General features: G+C 35.4%; 1 protein-coding gene and 1 pseudogene across 6 annotated transcripts in view; both read right to left on the bottom strand.

The window, feature by feature from the left end:
- NEO1 (neogenin 1) overlaps nt 1-26619 on the bottom strand; it is a 241092-nt gene that overhangs the window by 89406 nt on the left and 125067 nt on the right. For all 6 annotated transcript variants that reach the window (XM_077881799.1, XM_077881793.1, XM_077881796.1 and 3 more), the window contains exons 6-7: nt 22852-23006; nt 21362-21482 (exon numbers count right to left, since the gene is read on the bottom strand). In XM_077881799.1, the coding sequence (XP_077737925.1) occupies nt 21362-21482; nt 22852-23006 (276 nt within the window). The remainder of the gene's footprint in view (nt 1-21361; nt 21483-22851; nt 23007-26619) is intronic.
- LOC144302903 (small ribosomal subunit protein uS3 pseudogene) lies at nt 13956-16248 on the bottom strand (annotated as a pseudogene).

Raw genomic sequence — 26619 nt, 5'->3', positions numbered from 1 at the left:
TTCTTTACCAAGGCTACGTATTTTGAGTATTCAAATAATTTCAAAGCAAGAGAATAAAAGTTGCACGTGATGACCCCACAGAGTTTAGAGCTCTTCCTCTGAGGAATTAAATCCCAAAGGTAGAGAAGAACTAATCCGATATCAGAGGAACGCACTCTACTGGAGAGTTTCAGTAGGTGTGTGTTCTGATAAGCAGTCCTTGCAGTGAACTCCTGGTTTAAATAAATGACTTATATAAACAATTGAAGGAAGTTATAAAATAAAATGAACACAAAATACTCCTCCCATTCTTGTGTGCAGGAGAGATGTTTCAATTTTAAGGAAGTCATCTGACATTTTCCTGACATCAAAAGCACTCATTAAAAAAGGTGTGCCAGATGCTAATGACGCACCTACCACAGCAGTGAGCCCAGAAAAGATAGCCTCCTCTCCTTTCATCCTAAATCAAAATGCTGCCTCCTCAATAAGATTATAATACCCCAGAAAAAAGGAAAGACAAAATGTGTAAAGATATTTTTGCTCATTACCCACCAATAAAAAGAGAAAACTGACTTTGTTGCAAAGTGCTTAATGATTTACATTAACTCTAATCAGTTTTCCAAGATATAGTTGAGAGATAAAAATCATTAGCATTTTTTAAGATTCAGATTCAGAAGCCCAAATTCTAGCAGTTTTTATTTCCCGACAGAATTCGTTAGTACTTAAACCGGATCTTTAAAGTTTGACAAGAAATATCAACTACTTAAGTTTGTAAAGGAGTGTAAACTTAAGAGGAATCCTAAAAATTAGGAGAAATTTGTCATCGTGCTAGAATCCAAGCTAAAATGTCTCTCACATTCTTTTTATCATTTGAGGTCTACAATGCTCAGAGATACACTGTAGACAAGGAAACTCTCCGCAAGTGATTCTGGTGGTAAACAGAGGTTGCTTTTTAAAGTATGTATGCATATGAGGACAATATTATAGTAGTTCTGATATAGCAATAGCAGGTAAATGCTAATACTATAGGAAAACATAACTCAAAATGCTTATCAAATTATACTATACTTTTTAATTTCTGGTGATCTCTTACGTATGCATCAAATGGGAGATGTTTTCAACACCAACAAGACTATAACCTAAAATGAATAATACACTGATCCAGCATTGAAGCTACAGGAAATAAAATCTATAAGCAGCCAGACTGTCAGTGATGTCTTTAGACCCGAATGACATTCTGCCAAATATGACATTACTGTATAATTTAATCATCTCGTAAATATAGCTACTGATTACAATATTCAGACATACCATCTTCCTTCTGGTGTTCTAGCACTGCATAATGTATTCTTTCTTTATACAAAACAACAGCATCAAATTAAAATTCAAGCTTTCTCTCTGATAATGTCTAAATCCATCTTTCTGTCCAGAAAGGTTATTTGCAGAACCTCTATTTAATTGCTTAAAATCAAAATTTATAATTGAGGCAACTAAGTTATTACCTGGACCTCACAAGTTCTAGCCTCAAAATTCATGAATTTTGTCAAAGATGGAATGCTAAACATTAAACGAATCATACTTTAATTATATTTCTACTTCTCCAAGGTCCCTAAAAACAGAGCAGTCATTACAACACAACTCAACAGTAATAGGGACAAACTTTTCTCAATCTAAGTAGACTAAGATCATAACCTTGGACTTATACAGAGAATCTCTCTGAATGTATTCAGCGTGAAACTTAAGTCTTCTCTCTCTTAAGTATCAAAAAAAAATACAAATCTTGTCCTCTCTTCCTTTGTAGGAACATCTATCTGACATATACTAAATATTTACCATGTATGAGCCATTGAGGGATAAAAAGAGTTCTCTTTCCACTGTCAATACCTAGTTGAGGTCTTTTTCTTTTAAGATTTTATTTATTTATTCATGAGAGACAGGGAGAGAGAGAGAGAGAGAGAGGGGCAGAGACATAGGCAGAGGGAGAAGCAGGCTCCATGCAGGGAGCCAGATGTGGGACTCGATCCCAGGTCTCCAGGATCACGCCCTGTGCTGAACGGAGATGCTCAACTGCTGAGCCACCCAGGTGTCCCACAGTTGAGAGTCTTAATCATATAATCTGATGTGGCACAGAATTCTTCTAACCAGTATCACAGATTTTGTGTTTTCCTCTCTTACATTCACTCAACACACCTCCAATAGAATCATCCTTGTATACTACTTGTATACAGAGTGCTACTTATTTCTTCATGTACCCCAAAACTGCTGGGGTGTTTTAGCTACTCATCCAATCCCACCCAGCCTTTTGACCTATTAAACAATCTGGTTTAGATATACCTCTAGATGTGTATTCTTGTATTCCTACTTTTTTTTACACTGGTAAACTAGGCTACTTGCTATTCTTTAAATGCACTTTGAGCCTGCTTACTTATAAATCTGAAATGTCATCCTTTTTCATCTTTGTGTAACCTGACCAATCTCAATCCTACTCAGCCTTCTATGCTCAGCTCAAATGTCATATTCTTCAAGAAGTCATCCTTGTCTGTCAAACCTAACAGCAATCATTTCTTCCCATTCAGGATTACAGCAGCACTCTGCCATTTAGCACAGCTTTTGCAACTCTTTAGATTCACAATCCAAAATCTTTCCCCTGGTACTATGCACAGCTTTTCAGATTCAATAAATTGTCAATAATTGGAACAACTGTAGAATATACTGTCCAAGGCCAGATAACTTTGAGAGGGAAAAGAAAGCACTTTTGGTAATTATGCTGGAACAATAGACATAAACTGTGACTGTCTCAGGCACACTAGATGCATGGTCACCCTTGCATAATGGTACACTTGACCAAACTTGTCAATAAGTATGACCATAGTAGACTGAAAGGACTGCATTTGAAATTAAGAGAATGTAAATGGTCTTGTCTTGAAAACATTAAACTTGCTAATAAAGTGGTACAGTAAATTCTGAAACTGGAAACATAGAATACTGGTCCTGACTTCAATGCTAACTAGTGATGTGATATAAGGCAAGTCACTTAACTGAGTTTCCAACTCAGCTAAACTAGACACTCAGATCTCTAAGATCTATCCTAACCAGACTCTGTGATTTTATATTCTCTCTTCTGCTGGCCTATATGTTAGGGATCTCTGCTAGATAACTAGGAATCCCTATTTCCACAGTACACATACTCAATAAAATACTTGCTGGTTTAATGAATTTGCTTTAATATATTAATAAACTATACCTGACTGCCATAGCACTTATATGACATGATTCATCTTCCAGGAGAAATAATGCTGTAATAGATGATACTATATTTTTTCCTCCCATGGCACTGTTTTCAAGAAATAAAAACTCAAAAAGTTTTCAACTATCTCGAACAAAGTAAAAATTACTATATGTACAGAGCCGATTGCAATATTCCAAATTTAATTTCTGAATTTTATTTTCTTTTATTTTTAATTTTTATTTATTTATGATAGTCACACACACAGAGAGAGAGAGAGGCAGAGACACAGGCAGAGGGAGAAGCAGGCTCCATGCACCGGAAGCCCGATGTGGGATTCGATCCCGGGTCTCCAGGATCGCGCCCTGGGCCAAAGGCAGGTGCCAAACCGCTGTGCCACCCAGGGATCCCATAATTTCTGAATTTTAAATAAAAATTTAAATTTATTTGGCTTTTCAAATTATCTAAAATACATTGTTTGTCCTTCCTTCCCCATCTTCATACATTTCCAATCATATCCCTCAGATACAAGCACAATTAACAGATTGTTGTGTAGATCTGTAAAACTTAGCTATACATACAAGCATATATACATCTATGGTAGACTCTTGAACAATACAGGTTGGAAATGCATGGTTCACTTATATGTGGGTTTGTTTTCAATAAATATATTAGAAATTTGCAACAATTTAAAAAGATTCACGGATGAACTTCACAGTCTAGAAAGAGCCAAAAAATTAAGAAAAATGTGTGTCATAAATACATAACATATATATAAATACTAGTAAATTTTGTCATTACTACCATAAAATATACACAAAGTTAAAATTTTCAGTTGAGAGAATGTAAAAAAATGTAAAGATAGTATTACACTGTAATTGCATAAAATTAGTTGTCCTGCATACTGTACTACTGTAATAATTCTGTAGCCACCTCTTGTTGCCACTGTGGTGAGAGAAGGTGTTAGAAGTATCCACTTACAATGCTTTGTGAAGCTAATCATCCCTGTATGATACCAATCATCTCTGCATAAGTAGTTCATCTCTCCAGCAAATTGTGTAAAAGGTAATCTCATGGTTCTCATGATTAGTAAAGTTTTTAAATTTTATTTATTTATTCATGAGAGAGAGAGAGAGAGAGAGAGAGGCAGAGAGAGAAGCAGGGTCCACGCAGGAAGCCCGACGCAGGACTCGATCCTGGGACTCCAGGGTCATGCCATGGCAGGCGCTAAACCGCTGTGCCACCTGGGTGTCCGTCCCATGATTAGTACAGTTTTTGAGGAGTCAGAGTTATAGGCAGACTTTTTACTGCACAGGGGTTGATGCCCCTGGCCTCTGTTCACAGGTATCACTATCGTTCATGTAACACAGGTATCGTTCAAGGATCAACAGTGTAGCCTTCTGCCTTATCTTTTCCACAAATGAAATGAGACTACATATACTTTTCTGCAACTTGCTTTAACAATATAACTCAGATATTTTCCCACATCTACTGTATTTTCCTTATTTATTAACAGCTACTTAGTGTTCCATTGTATTCATGTTATTTAATCAGCCCCCTTATTAACTGCATTGACTGCACTGTCTCCAGATTTATCCCAGTCTAATATAAATATCTTTAAATACTTGGTAGTCATACATGCAAGATAAATTATTATCAACAGGGTTATTTGATGAAAGGGTATATGAAATCTAAATTCTTAAACTGCATTTCCAGACAATTTACCCTGCTATCAAGAACACAGATAACACAAGTTTCCTCATACTCCAGTCTGATAATAGAGTAGGTAGAAAAAGAAAAAAAAAGTAAACCTGTGAGTATCAGCATGTCCATAAAATACTGTTCAGTGAGTTCACAGAATATGACTTCACTTCTGCAAATAAAAAGGTTATACATGATGTGTGTCTATGCATGTGTGAGTATATAAAATACACACACAGAGGCTTCTTCTAAGGCTTGGGTTTCAACTGACATATCCCATTAGAAAGGCCCTATCTATTTAAAGTAACTCAATATACCCTCAATAATTCTTATCAGGGAATTCTTTTCATTTCCTTTAGGCATAAAATCTATAATTATTTTATTTATTATTTGCTCAATGTCCATCTTACAGTACATAGATGCTGTGAGGGTAAAGAATCATGCCTGTTTGTTGGCTATTTCATCTCCACCACTTAGCACAATGAATATACAACGTGATATAGCATATGGAATTTTGCTCAACAAATACTGAATGAACAAATACACAGACAATGTTTTGTTAACAAAGGCTATCTCTAGAAAGTGAGATTAAGGGAAGGGTTAAAAGGTACATTTACTTTTATTTTAGTCAATTATACATTCTTATTTTTGACAATAAGCATGTGTTATGTTTATTAAAACTATTTTGTGCAAGTTTAGTTTTAAGCAAACCATTTCAGATGCCTTGCAATCTGGTCACATAAGATTTTTGTCTTGTTTTGTAAATCCAAATGATCTAGCTAAATATTAAATGGATTACTGTTGTCCTCTTGAAAAAATTCTCAAAAAACTTGCTTCATGAAGTTAACCTTTTATCTTCATTTTTGATTTAGTATTGGCTAGTAAAATCCCAATCGGTAGCTTTGCCTTTGTACATTCTTTCAAATTACTATTACCTTAGAGTTTCAGAGTACTTAACAATTTACAAATTGCTTTTCATATACAGTTGACTCTTGAACAACATGGGTTTGAACTGCGCAGGTCCACTTATAAAATTTGATAGATATAGTACTGTATTTTCTCTTCCTTATTATTTTAAATTTCTGTGCTTACTTTATTTAAGAATATAGTCTAAAATACATATATAAATTGTGTTTACCTTACTGTAAAGGCTTCTAGCCAACAGTAGGTTATTACTAGTTAAGTTTTGGGGGAACCAAATTATATACAGATTTTTTTATTGTGTAGGAAGGTCAGTGCCCTTAACCCTCATGTTGCTCAAGGGTCAACTTTATTATTCTATTTGTGCCTCAGAGGTGTGCTGTGCAAAGATTACTGTTTACACTTATGGATAAGGAAAATGATGCTTCGAGAGATTAACTACCTCATCTATAGTGGGGTTCAGATCTGTAGTATGAGGTCTGTTTCATTACACACATTTTGGCAGGTTAACTGGCAATGCCTCAATCTTTCTGCAAACAATGTATCTATTTAAGTACCTAGACAGAAAAAATGTTCTGAAATTCCTCTTATATTTAATGCATATATTTCTAAAACAGCTGCATTTAATAGCATATTTGAGTGATAAGGAAATCATATAATCTAAATCCTTCATTTTACAGAAAATAAAAATCAGAGAATTTCAATACCTGAACCAATCACTCAGCAAGTTAATGCAGATGAAAATTAGAACCCAAGCACTGATATTAGGTGCATATTCAATCATAGAAAGTTTCTAGTCATGGAATTCATGGTTAAGATGTCAAATTTTATCATAGTTGTCTTGAGTTAAAACTTTTCTTAAAGTTATAATTACTGCTACAAAAAAGCAAAATAACTGATTAGAATTTATTCTTTAATTAAAATCAACACAAATAATAAAATAAAAGTCAACACCAACTATCATACATCCTAGTGCTTCAGATTTAAAATATTCCACTAATGACTAATGATTTCCTGCTATCTAGCCAACTTTTAATCATGCCAGGTCATTAGTCACTTATTCCAGAATTTCTATTATTCAATATTTACTTTAGATACTATATGGAATTTTTTGGAAATATTTCTGTCAAAGAAAAAAAAGTAAAGCTCAATATGTATCCTTATCTACCATGGCCATACTATCCTAGAAGTCATTTGATGAGTTGGTAAAGTATGAATTTCCTTTACTAAAAACAAGTTCATGTTACTCCCTTTTCACCAACCCATCTTTCCTACTGGAACTAAAAAACTGCCAAAGTATCAGACTTGATATGAATGAATGTACAAAGAAAAAAATATCTTGTGTTTTTAAATTCAAATCTTACAAGGTAATTCTGGAATCTATTTTTAAATTCAAGTGACAGGAAGAAAGGCTAATAAAAAGTTAATGGACAAAACACATTGTACTTAATTCTTATTACTCTACACTGTAGTAATTTATAATGCCAATACTTGAAAAAATCATTCAGTAGACAATTCTAAGAGAAAGTATTTTAGCACAAAGTGACAGATTTTAATTTTACTGGCAGCAGATAAAAATACTGTTGCAATCAATTATTTTAAAAACTACAAGATTCTCTACAATCAAGAGCTTCTGTTCCTAGAAATGCAGGAAAGTAAATACTAAAAATACCATTTTAAATATTTTAAGAAAATTATGTTTGACACTGAACTCCCACAGAGTAGATTAACAATTACAAGGGACTGAAGGGTGAGGGAAATATGAAGATATTGGTCAAAGAGTAAAAACTTCCACTTACAAAGGAATATGACCTGGGGATGTAATGTACAGCACGGTGGCTCCAATAAATAATACTGTACTGTGTATCTAAAAGTTGTAGGAGGGGATCCCTGGGTGGCGCAGCGGTTTAGCGCCTGCCTTTGGCCCAGAGCGCCATCCTAGAGACCCGGGATCGAATCCCACGTCGGGCTCCCGGTGCATGGAGCCTGCTTCTCCCTCTGCCTGTGTCTCTGCCTCTCTCTCTCTCTCTCTCTCTCTCTCTCTCTGTGTGACTATCATAAATAAATAAAAATTAAAAAAAATTAAAAAAAAAGTTGTAGGAGAGTTGAACTCACCATGTTCTTACCATAACAATAACAAAATGGTGATTATTTTAGGTAAAAAATATGTTAACTAACCTTACTGTGGTAAACACTTTGCAATATGTACACCTTAAACTTACACAATGTTAAATGTTGATTATATCTCAATAAAGCTGGAGGGAAAAAAAGAAAGTATGCTAGAAACATATTCATTCTCAAATTCTACTTCCTAAATAGAAATTCTGCTTCCTAGTGTTATTGCTTACATAAGACACTGTTTCTAGTGTCTTATATATTTTAACTGTAATTATGAAATTTCATTTTATGTTCAAAGGTGATGACTTAAAAAACTATGCCATCCAAATTACATCACAGGCCAACTGTGGGTGCTCTGAAGTACCTTCTTGCAAGCAAGCACTAGCCAGCAGGCTGACAGCCAGTATTACAGACAGTATCTAGTAGGATTCAGAAAATTCCCTCTATAGAAATAAGACTTGGTCTCAAAGATGCTCAAATATTTATTTTTAAGCCAGATACATGAAGATAAACATCATCACAAGAAATTTCTTTCCACTTTTTTTTTTAAGATTTTATTTATTTGAGAGAGAATGTGTGAGTGCTCACCCATGAGCGGAGGAGAGGGGCAAAGAGGGAAGGAGAGGAAAAAGCAGGCCCCACGCCGAGTGTAGAACCTGATGCAGGGCTCAATCACAGGACCCGGACATCATGACTGGGCCAAAACCAAGAGTTGGAGGCTTAACCAACTGAGCCTCCCAGGAGCCCCTCTTTTCACTTCCAATAACGTACTCCACTATGTTTCTAGTACTTAAGTGTCTCTCAGATGTCAGCCACAAAGATGTGCTAGCAAACTCTGTGGTTTATAGTTCTGTTAACAGCTCCTCCTTGGAATCAGTCACCATCGCACATTTCCTAATCATTCACACACCAAGTCTGACTTTTTTCTCTATCCTTATAATCATCACTCTCCTGTCCTCCTTCTGCCTTTTCCCACCTACCCCTACTTTTTTCCATTTAGTAACTTTTACCTGAGACAGACTTCCACTGATCAGAAATAACTTAGAATCACAAACTGTCAGAGCTGAAAGATGCCTATCATTTACACCAGCGTTCGGCAAACTTCTTCTGTATAGGCCCAGAGTAACTGTTTCTGGCTTGGTAGGTCATAGGGTCTTGTCTCAACTATTCAGCTCTGCCATTATAGTATAAGAACAACTACAGACCAGGCACAATCATTAAACAAGTGTGGCTGTGTCTCAATAAAACTTTATTTACAAAACCAGGAGGTTGGTTGGACTTGGCCTGAACGCCACTATTTGTCAACCTCAATTTTGTCCATCTTCCTTTGAATATCTCTTTTTTTTAAAAGATTTTATTTATTTATTTATTTATGATAGAGAGAGAGAGAGAGAGAGAGAGAGAGAGAGAGGCAGAGACACAGGCAGAGGGAGAAGCAGGCTCCATGCTGGGAGCCTTACGTGGGACTCGATCCCTGGACTCCAGGATCGCGCCCTGGACCAAAGGCAGGCACCAAACTGCTGAGCCTCCCAGGGATCCCCTCCCCTTTTTTTATTTTTTTATTTTTTAAAAATTTATTTATTTATTTATGATAGTCACACACAGAGAGAGAGAGAGGCAGAGACACAGGCAGAGGGAGAAGCAGGCTCCATGCACCGGGAGCTCAACGTGGGATTCAATCCCGGGTCTCCAGGATCGCGCCCTGGGCCAAAGGCAGGCGCTAAACCACTGCGCCACCCAGGGATCCCCTTTTTTTAATAAACTTATTTTTTATTGGTGTTCAATTTGCCAACATACAGAATAACACCCAGTGCTCATCCCAGCAAGTGCCCCCCTCAGTGCCCACCACCCAGTCACCTCCACCCCCCGCCCTCCTCCCCTTCCACCACCCCTAGTTCATTTCCCAGAGTTAGGAGTCTTCCACGTTTTGTCTCCCTTTCTGATATTTCCTACTCATTTCTTCTCTACATCAATGTTTCCCAAATTGTGCTCTTTAAGATCTTAATGGGTCTACTTAAAAAGAAGTCAAAAGTTCCATGGTCAAACAGCTCTGTGAATGCTATATACACATATTCTGTTTTCCTCTTGGAGATTCACAATATTAATGAATGCAAAGATAAGGGGGCTCAAAGCAGGCCCATTTCTAGCCTTCCTCTTGCAGGCTGCTCAAGTCTCCAGGACTTTTCCTACAAAATCAGGGGTAGCAGTGAAGTCTACTGGAAATTGCTCCGTTTACTTCCTGCAATACAACCCAACACTTATGAAAGGAAGTATTTGTAATTCTTCCATCTATAATGTTTTGGGCAGGAAGTCCTCAAAATTATGTGGTGTATTTTCTAAATTTCAGCACTGAAAGGTAGCTTTAGTATTAGGTTAAGAAAAAAACTTTACTGATTATAGAAGGAATGTATGGTTATTTTAGAAAATTGAAAAAATATCAGTATCCAAAGATAACTGCTGTTAACGTTTTAGTATGAGAATGTCTACGTGTGTGTACATAATTTTTTAAACTAAATTCAGATTGTTTGGTATATATATTTTTGTATTTTACTTCTCTACTTGACATTTCACCCTGAGATTTTCCTGATGTCATTAAAGAGTGTTCAAAGAGGTGTTTTTTTTAAATGGCCAAAAAACTTGTCCATCACAATATTGTACTATAGTTATTTTTACTTCTTCTATCTATTTTGGGACGAGTAGGTCCTTTCCTATTCTTTCTCTCTTCATCCCTATCTTTTTCTTTTTATATTACAAATGCTGATATAAATAGTCTTTGTCCATATCTTTGATTTCTTCCTTAGGAAAAAATCCTAAAAGAACAATTAATGGGTTGAGTCAGTAATTTTTAACATATAACTGTCAAAATGGTTTCAGTAAATAATGTAACAATTTATATTTTCACTGAGTGAAAGGCACAACCCTAATCATACTCTAATCAAACATTATAAAGTAATGTTCATTACAAGATATAAAATCTTCATTAGGCAAAAGTAACATCCCACTGACTTAATCTTATCTTTGTGAAGTGGAACATTTGTCATATTTAGAAATTATCTTTACTTTAGTCTGTTATGAACTGTATGCTTAATCATATCCATTTTGTGTACTCTTCTATATTCAGAATATTAAATTTCTTCCCAACTTGTCTCTCTCTCTTTTTTTTAAAGATTTATTTATTTATTCATGAGAGACACACATACAGAGAGGCAGAGACATAGGCAGAAGGAAAAGCAGGCTCCATGCAAGGAGAGTGACACGGGACTCGATCCCGGGACTCCAGGATCATGCCCTGGGCTGAAGGCAATCACTTAACTGCTGAGCCACCTAGGCATCCCCAACTTGTCTCTTTAATTAAGGTATTTCTCATACTTTATATATAGGAAAATTAAATTTTTATACTCTAAAATACCAAATTTCCATCTGTATTATCTCTTACTTCTTTTATATGTAAAAGCAAGTGTCAAAACTCTTCTATCATCTTTCAACATTTTTATGGATTCAATTAAAATTTTAACTATTTTATTTTGACACAAGGTAAATACAAAATTTAATTCTTTACAAATCACCAACGTCTATGTATTATGGTAGGAACCTTTCAATCCATACTGATTTGTAATTTCATTTATAAAGAGCTATTTCTACTATATAAGTTTCTTTTCCCAGCTTCTTATAGGCCATCATATTTTTTAAATGATATGCATATGAATGGGATTAAAGGGAAGTTTTTTTTTTTAATCAGCAGGATAGAAGAGGTTCTATTAGAAATAATTTAAATACCTGGAATCAGTAAGAAGGAAAAAACAGTAAGGGAATAAATGCTATTTTTAAGTAGATAAAATAAGAGGTTGAAATGTAAATCCATAGAAAACTGTGGTGGTTTAAGGCAGAAATAAGAATGAATTTTTTGATCATTAAGAAAAAAAAAACCACATGGCAAAAAATTTATCCAAAGATTACAGCAAGGGTGTCCATGCAGATCTTCAAGACAATATGTAGGGATTAACTCTAGCTAAGACAACTGTTATAGAGGCAGAGAAATAAGACTAGATAATATATGATCCTCTTATTATTCCATTTACTAAAGAGAGAGTTATGGAGTTTTAATTTACAATAGTTTGAAAGATTACCACATAAAAATTGAGGACACAATATTCTCTACATACAAAAAATAAAATACTTAAGATGTTTTAATTTGTAGCAAGCTTGGTTAAAACTCTTAAAATCTATCAAAACCAAAGCCTGTTGTTTTCCTCTTTAATCTCTTTCCTGACCTTCTGACATGAACTGCTCTGATTCTAGGCATTTTTATCTAGTTTTCTATTATAACCTAAACTCAATACATCTTAAACTGATACTTTACGTCCTGAACAAACCAGTGCTATCACCTTCTTTTTTAAACTTACTGACATAAACTTGTTCCTAATATTCCCTTACATCCTCTTAAAGGCTATAGGATTTGTAATGATGTCCTCCCTTTCATTCTTGATTTTTCAAAATCACCAGTTTTTTTTGTTTTTTTTCTTGATCAGTATGGTTAAACATATTCCAATTAAATTGATCTTTTCAAAGAACCAACTCTTGGTTTCATTTATTTTGTTTTCCATTTCATTTATCTCTCTTATAATTTTCTTCTTCTGAATGCTTTAGATCTAATTTCCTCTTCTTTATTTTGCTTTTAAAAGTTTCATTCCACAGATGCCTGGGTGGTGTGGTGGGTCAGTTAAACAGAAACTGCTTAGGATTCTCTCCCTCTCTCCCTGCACCCCTCCCATTCATGCTTGCTTTCTAGAATAAATCTAAAATGATGATGATGATGATGATGATGATGATGATAATAATAATAATAATAATAATAAAAGTTTCCTTCAAAACACTACTTTAACTGCATTCCACAAATTTTGGTAAGTTCTATTTTCATTTTCATTCAGTTCCAAATAGCTTCTAATTTCCTGTGACTTGTTCTTTGACACATGGATTATTTAGAAGGCTGTTTAAGTCTCAAATATTTGAGGATTTTCCAGTATCTGTTATTGAGTTTTAGTTTAATGTCATTGAAGTCCAAGAATATACTTGGATTATTTAAATACTATTAAATGTTTTGAGACTTGTTTTAAGGCCTAAACGATTTACATATAATGCAATAACTGATATAGATTTAAATCTACTATCTTGCTAGTTGTTTTTTATTTGTCCCATTTGTTCTTTATTCCTTTTTTCTCTTTTCCTTACTTCTTTTAGATTGAGTAATTTTTAAGACTCCACTGTATTTCCACTATTCACTTATTAGCCAGATCTCTTTTACTTTTTAGTAGTTCCCCTAAATTTTATGATATGCATTTTAAAATGATTACAGCTTACTTCATATATTATGATCTGATATGTGATATAAGGATCTTACAACAGTTTATTTTCAATTCTGCTGTAATTTTTTGTTAAAAAGTTTTTGTTAAAACTGTCACTGTTCTGTCATGCTTTAATTTTGTTATAAACTATTTTTCTATTGTTTTATGTTATAAACTATTTTCAATTCTGTAATTTTTTGTTAAAAAAAGTTTTTGTTAAAAACTTCACTCTGGGGGTGCCTATGTGGCTCAGTTGGTTAAATGTCTACCTTTGGCTCAGGTGACAATCTTAGGGTCCTGGGATCGAGCCCCTGCTTCTCCCTTTCCCTCTGCCCCTCCCTCTGCTGTGCTCTCTCTGGCTTGCTCTCTCTCAAATTAATAAATGAAATCTTTTTTAAAAAAAGATTTATTTATTCATGAGAGACACAGAAAGAGAGAGAGAGGCAGAGACACAGGCAGAGGGAGAAGCAGGCTCCATGCAGGGAGCCTGACATGGGACATGATCCCAGGTCTCCAGAATCAGGCCCTGGGTCAAAGGCGGTGCTAAACCGCAGAGCCACCCAGGCTGCCCCAAATGAAATCTTTTCTAAAAACACTTCACTGTTGGGACACCTGGGTGGCTCAGTGGTTGAGCATCTGCCTTTGGCTCAGGGCGTGATCCCAGAGTCCCACATCAGGCTCCCCTTGGGGAGTCTGCTTCTCCTTCTGCCTGTGTCTCTGCCTCTCTCTCTCATATGAATAAATAAAATCTTAAAAAAAAGACTTAATTGTTTTGTCATATATTTTAATTGTATATGCTATGAACTATTTTTCTTTAGACCAGAGATTAGCAAACAAGGACATCCACCTCTTTTTTGCAAATAGAATTTTCCTGAGTCAAGGTTGCTTGATTTATACAGCTGATTTCACACTGAAAGGACAGAGTTAAGTAGTTGTGACAGATACCAGCCCACAAAATATTTACTGTCTAACCTTTTGCTGAAAAGATTGGTGCTCTCCTGTTTAGATAGTAAATTATCTCTTAAAGAAAGAAAGAAGTTTTTATTTACTTTTTTGTTTTTAAACCATTCTGGCCTGCTTTCTTTGTGAAGACCCTGCAAGTTTCTGTCAGGTATCATACTACGTCTACCTAAAGATTTAACATTTAACATTTCTTGTAGCACAGGTCTGCTGACAATGAATTTTATCCACTGCTGTTCTGAGAAGTTCTCTATTTCACTTTCATTTTTGAAAGATATTTTTGCTGGGTATATTATTTGGATTGACTTTTTTTTCCTTTTAGGATTTTAAAAGTGCTGCTCCACAGGGGGTGCCTGGGTGGCTCAGTCAGTTAAGTGTGTGCCTTCAGCTCAGCTTATGACCCCAATGATCCTGGAATCGAGCCCTACAAGGGGCTTTCTGTTCAATGGGGAGCCTGCTTCTCCCTCTCCCTCTGCAGGCTACTCTGCCTACTTATTCTCTGTGTGTGTGTGTCAAATAAATAAGTAAAATCTTTAAAAAAAAAAGTGCTCCACTGTCTTTAGGCTTGCATCATTTCTGGTAAAATGTCTGCTGTAATTTTTATCTTTGTTCCTCTGTGTCTTTTTTTTTTTTTTTTAATGAGCACTGTATTTCTTTTTTTTTTTTTTAAGATTTTATTTATTTATTCATGAGAGACACAGAGCACCAGAGAGAGAGAGGCAGAGACACAGGATGAGGGAGAAGCAGGCCCCATGCAGGGAGCCAGATATGGAACTCAATCCTGGGTCTCCAGGATCACAACCTGGGCTGAAGGTGGTGCTAAACCGCTGAGCCACCTGGGCTACCCCTGTATTTATTTTCTGTGTACAATACAGATTCCCTTCTACATCAGGTAAAGAAAATATATCCCTATTTTATACCTATAACCCTAAACTGCAATCAATTAATAAAGGTGCTGTCCTATTAGCAATTAGCCTTTATCAACACAGTTACTCCCCACAGGATCTCTCTGGTTAGCTCTACTTAGGTCCTCCTATTTTGGCCCTTGCCTCACAATCACAGTTGAAACCAAGGATTTCAGGGAAAGCACAGAAGCATTATGAGCCAGGCAGCCCTATGAATAAATGAACTAATGTTCCTCTGGGACAATAGAAGGCTGAGTTCAAACAGTGAATGCACAGTATATTCAGGTCATGTGTCTTTTCAAAGATTTCATTGAAAGTCCTTACAGAGCAATATCCAGACTTTGGATCCAGCTGCCAAGGAGACTCTGTTACGCTGTGGGTACCGGCTTACGGCATGGCAGTGGTTCTGGCCTCCCACTCTTCTGTCCTAAGATGGGGGTAGGGGACAATCTCCCATCTTTGGGTTCCATAATGCTCACACGGTCAGGCAGGGGCTTCTGAGGTCCAATCTTACCACTTGGATCCCAGGGAAGCATGATCTTCATTTTGATGCTCAGCACACCCTGTCTGAGCAGCAATAAGGTGCACAGCACTATCAACATAGTAGTTAACGGGGTCTCTACTGTGAATCATCAGGCCAATCACAAACTTCATGGATTAAGCCCTCTGTCCTTGGAGTTTCCCAGGCACCATGACCTCATAGCCTTTGGCCCCACTCTCCATGATGAACCACAGCATATCACAGCAGGCCCTCTAGATAGCAAGGCTCCCTAGGAGTTTGTCACATAGACTTTGCCTGGGCAATAGCATGCAGACCTCTTGTGGCCACTTTTTCAGCATAAAACTCTACACTGCCCTCAGGGAAGCCAAACATCTTCTGAACCACAGTGGTCAACTCCCAGATCACCTGGCCCTTCTCACCAAGAATATTTTGCATCCTGATGGCCAAATTAATGATTTCAGTCTTGGTTGGTGTAACTTGGACCTCAACTCCATAGCCATCTTCAGCTTGCTCCTGAGTCAGAAACTCATTCAGTCCAGCTCTGAAGATGCCATCAGCAACAAACTTCCTCTTCTTAGAAATCTACACCACCATCCTGCCATGCACACCATCGAAAGGAAAAAGTTCTCTGTGTCTTGTTAAAACCTTCTGGCTGCCTTCAAGACTTCTTCATTATGTTTGGTTTTCAGTAATTTAACTATGATGTGTATAGTGTTTTCTCTTATTACTATTTACTACTACTACTACTACTACTACTACTACTACTACTACTAGTCTACTTGGGGCTGTCTGAGGTCCTTCTTTGATCTTAGTATGATCTTGTTCATTTTTTTAATTTTAAAATTTTGGCCATTATATATTCAAATATTTCCTTTGTTTTTGTTCTGTTCTTGAGACTCCAATTTACTTATGTTATACCATTTTATATTTTCCCATCTTAGATATTCTGTTCACCTTTTTCTTTTATTTCAGTTTAAATAATTTATATTGAACTATCTTCAAGTTGGTTGTTTCCTCAACTATGTTGAATCTACTGATCACCCTGAGTAAATGCTGTATCTCTGATATCATTTTTTTATAGTTTCCTTTTCTCTGGTTATATAACCCTTTCATTCTCTGGAAAAATGTAAGTATCTTCAACTTCTTTATGGTTTACATCTTTCTGCCAAAATTCCTCCTCTGTTTCATTCAAGTTATCTACCATTTCCCCTAAATCTTTTAAAATAATAATAATTAAAGTCCCTATCTGATAGTTCCAATAACTGGGTCTCCATAATTTGGTTCTGCTGATTGCTTTATTCCTCAACAATGGGCCAGTTTTCCCTTGCTCTGTTTATGTCCAATAATTTTTGACTGAATGATACACATGATGTACAGAATAGCAGAGACTGAGATCATTATTATTTATACTTGGAACATGACATGTCAATTCTATCAAACCATTAATGTGAGGAGATTAAGTCAATTTAGATAGGAATTGAATTTGGCATAGATTGTACTGTTATTTTAGTGACTTTTAGCACACCACAGGCTTAAAATTCTAATGATGGACTACCATTATCTTGCGTTTAAATGAGACATAAAGAGCTGGAGTGTTTTTTTCAATTTATCTTTTTCCCTCTCAGCTTTCAACCATTTTTGCATAGAGGTGATAGATTCCCTAACCACAGGAATCTCTCTATATTCTTGACTTTCCTCCAGCCATACAAAGCTTTTGTGTGTTACCTGGTGGTAGGGCAAGTAGGATTTTCAGTTGTTTCTAATTAGGCTCAGTATTATGTAGGACTGGTTCCTCCCCCCAGGAGCAAAGAGGTTTTGCCTCTAATCTCTTCCCACAGAAATTTATGAAATAAATAAAAAAATTTAAAAATTTAAAAGTTTTTTAAAAAAGAAATTTATGAAATAAGGCTTTCTGCACGTTCCTCATTGGTTTGAGGCTTAAACGAGTCTTAAAGTAAAAATGAGAGGGGCTTCGCACCTATTTCGCAAGTGCCATAATTACCGCTTTCACCTCTTCACCACCAAAATGACTTTTCTCAAGTCTCTGCCTTGCCCTCAATTTTCACAGTGAAAATCCTGCGGAATTCCAGGGAGATGTATTTGCAAGCATGTATGAACTCCCCTTTCATCTGGGGCCCCCAAGTATTCCAAATTAGTTCATGCTGAGTCGTTAACAATCAATTAAAACTTTGGCTGATTTCTTCTTACCCACTTTTATGACAACCATTTCTTTCTCTCATGTTCTGCATAAGGTCAAAGAATTAATGATCCATTCTCTGGGGGCAAAGAGGTGTTCAATTCTTTAGAATTTAGGTTACCTGGCTGCTTTGCAAGCTGAATTCTCTGATGAGCTCAGAGAAATTATAATTTTCTAGGTCATCCAGCTTTTTATTGAAGGTTAAGAGTGAGATGTTCTGTGCCCACTCTTTACATGCTGAGTAGAAGTTCCCTTCCACTTCGATTCACCTTCCTTTTCTATTTTGTAAAAGCATCACCACTATTCCAGTCACTCAGAGAAAATCTTGGAAGTATGTCTGACTTCTCTATAACAATGTTTAATAGTCAATCAGTCAATATAGTCTGCATAGATCAATCACTAATACCTTTATTAGAATCCTTTCTATTTTTCTGGTATAACTACTTATCTCACAATGGTCTCTTATAACAATAGTCCTTCAACTAGCTGCCTCTGCCAATCTGCCACCTTCTTCTTTTTTGTGTGGAATAGTTATATCTTTATTTTGTTTTTTATTGTTTGGCTTTTTAATTCTTAATTTTAATTCTGGTTAGTTAATATACAGTGCTATATTAATTTTAAATGAACTTTTTTTTAAAAAAGATTTTATTTATTTATTCATGAGAGACACAGAGAGTGAGAGAGGCAGAGACACAGGCAGGGAGAGAAACAGGCTCCATGTAGGGAGCCCGATCCTGGGACTCCAGGATCATGCCCTGGGCTGAAGGCAGGGGCTTAACTGCTGAGCCACCCAGGTGTCCCTCAAATGGACTTTTTAAAATAAAGATTTTATTTATTTGAGAGACAGTGAGGGTGTATACAAACAGAGGGAGGGGCAGAAGGAGAGGGAGAAGGAATCTCAAGCAGACCTCGCAGAACCCAATGCGGGGCTTGATCTCATGACCCTGAGATTATGACCTGAGCTGAAACAGAGCTGGATGCTTAACTGAGCCACCCAGGTGCCCTCAAATGGACTTTTTCTAATTAAAGCTGACTTTATCATCAGACTACCTTACTACAGTACTGTGTTTGACTGTTTACATTCAAGGCCATGATCAATCTGATCCCATTACACCTTCACAGGCCAACTTCGTAAAGGAACAAAGGTTCTGTTCTATTTCCATACTGACCCAAGCCCTCTTCTTAACATCTGGAAATTTTAAAATTCAAGGTCTATTACAAATGGGACATTTTCTATGAAATAACTTCCCTGATCACACAGAGAGAATTCCTCTCTTCCAAATTGTATGCTGCTTTATATGCATTATAAAAGTAACACTTATTATGGACTGGTATTAAGTTGTAAACATCTCTTGCATCTTTATGATATGATAAACTCCAGAAAGAGATCAGATTTTATAAATTATTATGTTCTCTTTTAGCTTTCCCACATATTTATTTTGAAATTAAAACAGCAAAATTAATAACTATCCTATTTTATAATCCATACATTCTTAATTCATCCTGACAAGGTTCTAAAAACTTTTGCCAGCCCCAAAATATTGTGTTTTTGAAATGTCTCAAAAAGGAAAAAACACACATTGCAACTATAATTATTATGCCATTCAAACATTTTCAGAGGAAAACCCAATTAGGATTAGTTTAGAGACCTCCTAGAAGAGCCAACCCATTTGTACTATTAGAGTTAAATCTATAATGGTAATCCCAAACACATATACTGAAATTCCTTTATTTAGGTCCATGTAAATCACCCCAAGAGATCCACAAATTTTACCAAGGAAAATCACTGTCATTAATAAAAAGAAACAAGCCTATCTACCTCAGTGCCTGATTTGGCAATCATACTCAGGCCTTTCGCCAAGATGGAAAAGCGACAAGTTTCTATAAATCCTTTTCAATAAATAGGGAAAGGTATAACCACACACATAGAAAAAAGATCAGTTCTAATATTTTTTTCCTTTTTCTAATAGTACTCTCAAATACATTTTCAAGAAAGAGCATATAAGAATCTTGTATGTTATTTTAGTGAAAAGCCAGAGTAGGCACCATCTTTGCCAATTAGCTCCCACAGCTAGGCTATACAGCTGGCACCACAATGGAATCTCAACTTAATTTGACTCACACACCAGATTACATGTCTAAAGAAATATCTTTTTCATGTATTCTTGAGAACTGCACAAAATGAAAAATGCTCTTCTTGCTAAAACAAACAAATAATATATCCCATGGGTATCCTTATCAATTTGACATCGATTATTCAACAATTCAACTTCTAGTAATTTAGTATGAGAAAATAATCATATAAAGAAGTTCAGCATAGCACTGCTCATAGTGGTAAAAGATAGGAAAGAAGTTAAATGTTAACCAATGGAGAATCATTTACACAAAAGAAAAGTGCATATATACTGTTCATCAATGGAAAATGTTGATAGAGATCTATATAATTATTGACATGAGATGTTCACAGGATGTTGTTCCAAGAAAATGTGTTATGAAACCATATACACATTTGTGCATGATCATATGCAGTACTGGAAGGCAGGATCTGGAGCATGTGCCATCACTAATTTATTGCCCCTCAACTCCAAGTCCATCCTTTTTGGCTTGCTCTGCAAAAATGAAGCTTGGCCCTTTATCTATCTTTTCTTTGCAGAGGACATATATTTTAAATTTTATCAGCTCATGAGCAGCTTCTCCCAGTACCCCAACCCCCCTGGTAGTTTTGTAGCAGAATGCCTTCAGGGAAACACCTTGTAACCGGTTCCCTACACACCAGACTCCGGGTTTGAGAGGTTTCAACAGCACAGCAACTTTTCTGTTGCCCATTAAAATATGGCCATAGCCTCTCCAAGACAGTCTGGATTTCAGTCCTGAGGAGCTAAACACTCTTAGACCTATAGCTTGTGGCTGCATTTTATATCTGCCATTCTTATATTCACTAGACTTGTCTTTTTTCTTGCCAACCAACACCCTCTTACTCTAATCCTGTTAATAGTTTTTTATATTTAAGATTATCTGCTCAAATTATTGTGTGGTTTTCTCAGAATTGACTCTGACTGATAAAGGGTAGGGCTTTTTTTTTCCCTTTTCAATGTTGTCTGAATTTATAATAAACATTTTGTGTTTGTGTGATGATCGGAAAAGGCATGTTATTTTTATTTTGGAAAAATTCAATGCAAAATTAAAAGTACTTTAACTTTTCCTATTTTGATAAGGCAGAAATATAATTATTAGATTGAAATGACTGAAATATGAAGAACATTCATTTGTGTAAGACTGTAATTTTTCAGTTTTTCGACATTATCCAAAATTGTGTTTGTAGGTCATTTTAAGCAATAGAAAATATTTGGACTTCTGTCTTTTCCTCTTAGCTATGCCATACCCTGGCCTTTATAAACAGATTATTAATCATGAAGTTTCCTACAGTAATAGGTATGTGATAGATACTATCACATACAGTTCTTCAAACACAGTCAGCCTCTTTCATTTTACTATTTCAGCCCCTCTTACCATGTTCAAGGATTATCAGTTGGGCTCCAGCTTGTGCATTTCCAACATCATTCTCAGCAATGCATTGATAGAACCCTTCATCTGATTTCACCAGACCCAAAACTTGAAGATTATGTTCCTTCTGAGGAAGAAAAACAGGAATAAAATTTTATAATTGAACTGATGAACATTAGTTCAAAATCTCAAGGATGTGCTCTTTCTGGGGAGGAAAAACAAGTAAAACTATATGATTCAGCTACTAAATACCATCTATCTATGTACCTGTTAAGTCAATTTTATTGACAAGGTACTGATTGACTAGAACAGGGAACACTGCAACTGACCTCTTAAAAACTTAATCCTAATGGAAAGTAATACCCACAGCATTTGCAAACCTATACCTTTTAGGTATAGGGAAAAACATCTGATGTGCAATACAATGTGGTCACATGGTATTTCACATCAGATATTTGTAAAAGTTTGAATTTGTGAATTCACAGCATTTTCTTAAAATTATCTCTAATATCATTAGTTCTAATAGATTGGTACAATAAGTTAAATGAGGATGCATATATACAAACTTCTCTTAAATTATAAAGAACTATACAAATGTCATTGTTATTAATATGGTTTTAAGATTTTTAAGAATAATATGAAACTGATAAAAGAAAAAATGCTCATTTAGTGGTAACACATTGCTTTTTAATTAGCGTTAAATACACATGAGAATTATTTTCTTGTAACATACAAGATTATGCATTTCAAAATAGAAAATATATTCCTATTAAGAATGAATTACTTATATGAGAAATTTATAAGACATGATACCAGTAACAACCATAATTACTTCTGATTATTTCTATGAACATCATGTATACACCTTAAGATATTAATTATTACTAAAACTTAAGATAATTTTTTACTTGGATTTAGATAATCCTACTAATAATAGTAGACAATACTTACTAAGCATTTAACCATATACCAAGTACAAAGCAATAATGACTGAGTGTTCTTAAATACATTTAATGCTATTTAGTTCTTAAGAATCTTTTTATCTTGTCACAACAATCCTCCAACCCTGGGTCGTACTTATTTTGAAAGGCCTAGCCATCAGTATACGAAGGACAGATTTCTGCTCTTTGAATGGAGAGCTATGAAGACAATTGGTATACACACAGGATAATCATTACCAAGAAAATAGTGACAGCTGCATTTAAGAGTACTAGCAGGTTTGAGTTGGAATATATGAAATGGAATATGTGATTGTTGGTCAGGAAACGTTAGGCTGAGTTCAACTACTGACTTGCTATGTGATCTTATATAAACTACCAAAATAAGTCTAGGCTCAGCTTTCTCATCAGCCAATGAAGAGATGATGTTCCATGTGCATTTTTCTGTCTTCATCTGCAGTACGTAAACTGGTATATATAAGGCAACAGTTCTCTTAGTGATTACATTTAAAGACATTTAAAGGTTTCAGAGATGAGTGTCCTTTGAAAAATACTTACTACAATCTTAAAGTAATCACTTGGGATAACCATATCCCCATTCTTAATCCACTTCACAGTTGGAGTTGGTTTCCCAGTCACTTCACATTCAAATACAATATCCATTGATTCGTGAGCATATATATTAGTAGGCTGTTTCAGGAATTCAGGTTGGGCTTTAAAACAGAAAGGAAATTAGGATATTATTAAAAATAAAAATAGCCAGCTATGTGTATTTCAAGTAGTATTTTTAAATCCTAGAATTCACAGGATATCTTATTATTTGAGGGTTTTACATATTTTTACAAAAGCATGTAACAAATACATATTTAAAATTATGTTAGGGGGTGCCTAGCTGGCTCAGTCAGTAGAGCATTGTAACTCTTGATCTAAGGGTCGTGAGTACCAGCCCCACAAGGGACATGGAACCTACTGAATTTTTTTTTTAATTTAAAATATATGTTAGGAATACAGTATCTTTAGGAACTCATATTCTCCTACAATTAACTGGAAGAATAATTATAAAAATAATTTCTGAGTTTCTTTGTTGATATTTACTAAATTGACTATATTGAAGAAATTGACAAAATGAATATTGTAAGCTGTCTAAAAATGAGTATTAAAAGACTATTTCCCCAAGACTTAGAGCATTTTGGAAGAACCATAATCAAAATTTAAAAAATTGAGAAGACTAATGTTATTTTCAGCCAGCTTGATAAATAACAATAAGAACTCTTTAAAAAGGCATACAAATGTCACATTAGAGGCCTTACACAGGATGTAACCCTCCATTGGTAACATCCCTCATTGCATGAAATATATTTAAGGATGGGAAGAAGAGTAACAGGATCTTTGAGAAAAAGCTAAGTATATCTGCAAAAGCCTAAATAGTCCAGTATTTCTCTTTCCCCTTGCTCCAAAGTTGTAAATCACTGACTTATAAATATCTGAGTAAGAATTTGGATTAGAAGGGTAAAAGCAGATCACCTACTTCAATTTTCCACCTAATGCTGTAATCTCCTCTATGACTTCCTTGACAAGGGGTCTCACTGATCCCTGTTTCAAAGTTTCAAATGATAAACCTCCCTGTATTACAAAGCTGCAAAGCACAAATATCGGCTAATTCTATTAAAAAAGCAATGATGACAACGGTACTTTTTTTGGTTTTTGCTTTTGTTTTTTAGGTTTGAGCTAAAATGTGTTTAGCCTGCCGGGGTTTTGATTTGGATTGGGTTGCATTTGTAGCAACTTGACATCTAACAATACTGAGTCTTCCTTTCCCTGAATATGGGTTATTTCTCCGTTTATTTAGTTCTGTGGTTTCTCCTACCATTGTTTCATAGTTTTCAATATACAAATCTTGTTCATACTTTATTAGGTGTTTCCCTAAGTATTTCACATTTTTCGGTGCTACTGTAAGTGGTACTCAAAAATTTTTTAAGTTTCCAATTATTCACTGTTAATATGTAGAGATGAAATTATTTACATATATTAACTTTTTATCCTGCACTCATTCTAAATTCACTCATTAGTTCTAGCAGCTTTTTATAGATAATTGTGGGATTATCTACATAAACAATCATATTGTCTGTGAATAGAGATAGTTTCATTTCTTCCTTTCCAATTTGCTTTCCTCTTTTTTTCATTTTCTTGCTTACTACACTGGCTAGAGTGGGGCAGGTCCTGGCAAGAGGTCCAGACAAGCTTTATAATTTGGGTTAATGAAGAGTGAGAGTAGAACCCCAGGAAGGGGTAGGATCCAAAGGAGGGAAAGAATGTGTAGTCTGAAGAAGCAACTTTCTGCTCATCATCAGTCGGTTCATGGCACCCCAGCAGGTGACTTTGCACAAAGGAGCTCAGTTCTGTGGAATCCAGAAGGAGATCTGTGGGCCAGCCTGGGCCATTAGGGTGTCCTCTGGCAGCAATTATACCCTCTCCAAGGTCTGAACTGCAACATCAGACAGGGGGGCCCTCTTCCAAATCTGTTCATTTTTGGGGTTCTTTCCTTTGGCTCTAAAGGTAGTATTTGATCCTTATATTTACTATTTCTGTATTCGTCAAATACTACTTTGTCCTTTTCAGTAAATTATACACTTTTACTAGTTAATAATTCTTGATACTAAGATTTCCTTCTTCAAATTCCTGGTGTGATTTCTGGCTCCTGACTGCACCTGAACTAATATAGTAGTCTCATACATGCTGCCAATATTTCTTCTCAGTTTTTTTTTTAAGATTTTATTTATTCATGAGAGACACACACGGAGGGAGAGAGAGCGAGAGAGAGACACAGAGAGAGAGAGAGGCAGAGACATGGGCAGAGGGAGAAGCAGTCTCCCTGCAGGGAGCCTGATGCGGGACTCGATCCCAGGACCCTGGGATCACAACCTGAACTAAAAGTAGACGCTCAACCACTGAGCCACCCAGGTGCTCCTCTTCTCAGTTTTTTCTTCTCTCTTTTACTTAAATCATCTGTTCTACCAAAGTTTTCAATTTATATGTGGTAAAATTTATCAGTCCTCCTTTTTTTGGCACCTATATTTTATTATTCTTACTCCAAATGTTTTCCCTGCTTACATACTATAAAAATATTCACTTGCATTTTCTTCTAGCACATCTATGAAATAATCTAGACTTTATCAAGTATCCAGCTTTACCTTTTTCTAAATGGCAAACCCAATAGTCCTAGTAAGAGTACCTGATTTGAACAACTTTTAATATTAAAATCCTATGTGCTCTTGAGGAGGAGTTATTTCTGGATACTAAGTGGTTTTACTGATCTGTCTATTCCTGCACCACAGCCACAAATTTAATGATTGTAACGATATAATATTTTTAAGTATTTGGTAGAACAAGTATACTCCTTTTATTCATTTATTTCCTCAAAAGTTTCCTAATATTGTTCATTAAGTTTTTGTTTTTAATTCCAGATGAAATTAGACTCATCTTTGGCTAAGTTTATCTGTTCCTTCTCAAAGCAGACAAAAAAGAACAAACTAGAATTTTCATCTGAAGTGCAATAAATTTTAGATGCAGGAAAACACTAACATAATTTTGATCCTGAGTGTTCCCTATTTAAGATCAGATATTTAAGTGTATTTGAATATTAATCAATAATGATTTACTGTAAAGACACTGCAATGGCTGAAGTCAGACACTTATAGTTGAGTTCTGATTCTACCAGTAGATACATGCTGGCCGTGGGCTTCAGTCTGGACCTATACTAAGTAAGTAACTCAACCACACTATTCCTGAATACACCAAGGTCTCTAACAACTGCAACTTTATGATTTTAGTTTATATATTTGATGTATGCTAATAGCTAACGCTTACAAATATTTTCGACTTATTATTATTTCCCACAACAACCCTATTATTTAGGTATTATTATATTATTTCCATTTTACAGACAAGGACACTAAACACAGAGAGTCCAAGTAGCTCCACAGGGTCACAAAGCTTAGTCAGTGACAGATCTGGATTTTGAAGCTAGGCACAGTCTGACTTTCAACCCTATGTTCTCTCTCTCTTTTTAACTTTTTGCTATAGAGAAAATAATAATAAACCCTCAATTATAGCTTCAACAATGATCAACTCAAGGCCAGTGCTGCTTCATCTACATCTTAACTCATCTTATGGTCTTTCCCTAGATCACCCTGAAAACAAATACTTTTATATTCTACATATAAGTATTTAAGTAAGTTCCTCTATAAAATAAAAATTCCCAATTCTAAACAAGACTATAACACCATCAAGTTGGTACCTAGACTAATTTCTCAATTATCATCAATC

This window comes from Canis aureus, chromosome 32, assembly GCF_053574225.1.
Source record: "Canis aureus isolate CA01 chromosome 32, VMU_Caureus_v.1.0, whole genome shotgun sequence".
Classification (NCBI taxonomy): Eukaryota; Metazoa; Chordata; class Mammalia; order Carnivora; family Canidae; genus Canis; species Canis aureus.
The sequence above is the reverse complement of the archived record's forward strand: the minus strand, read 5'-3'. Positions and strand labels throughout refer to the sequence as shown.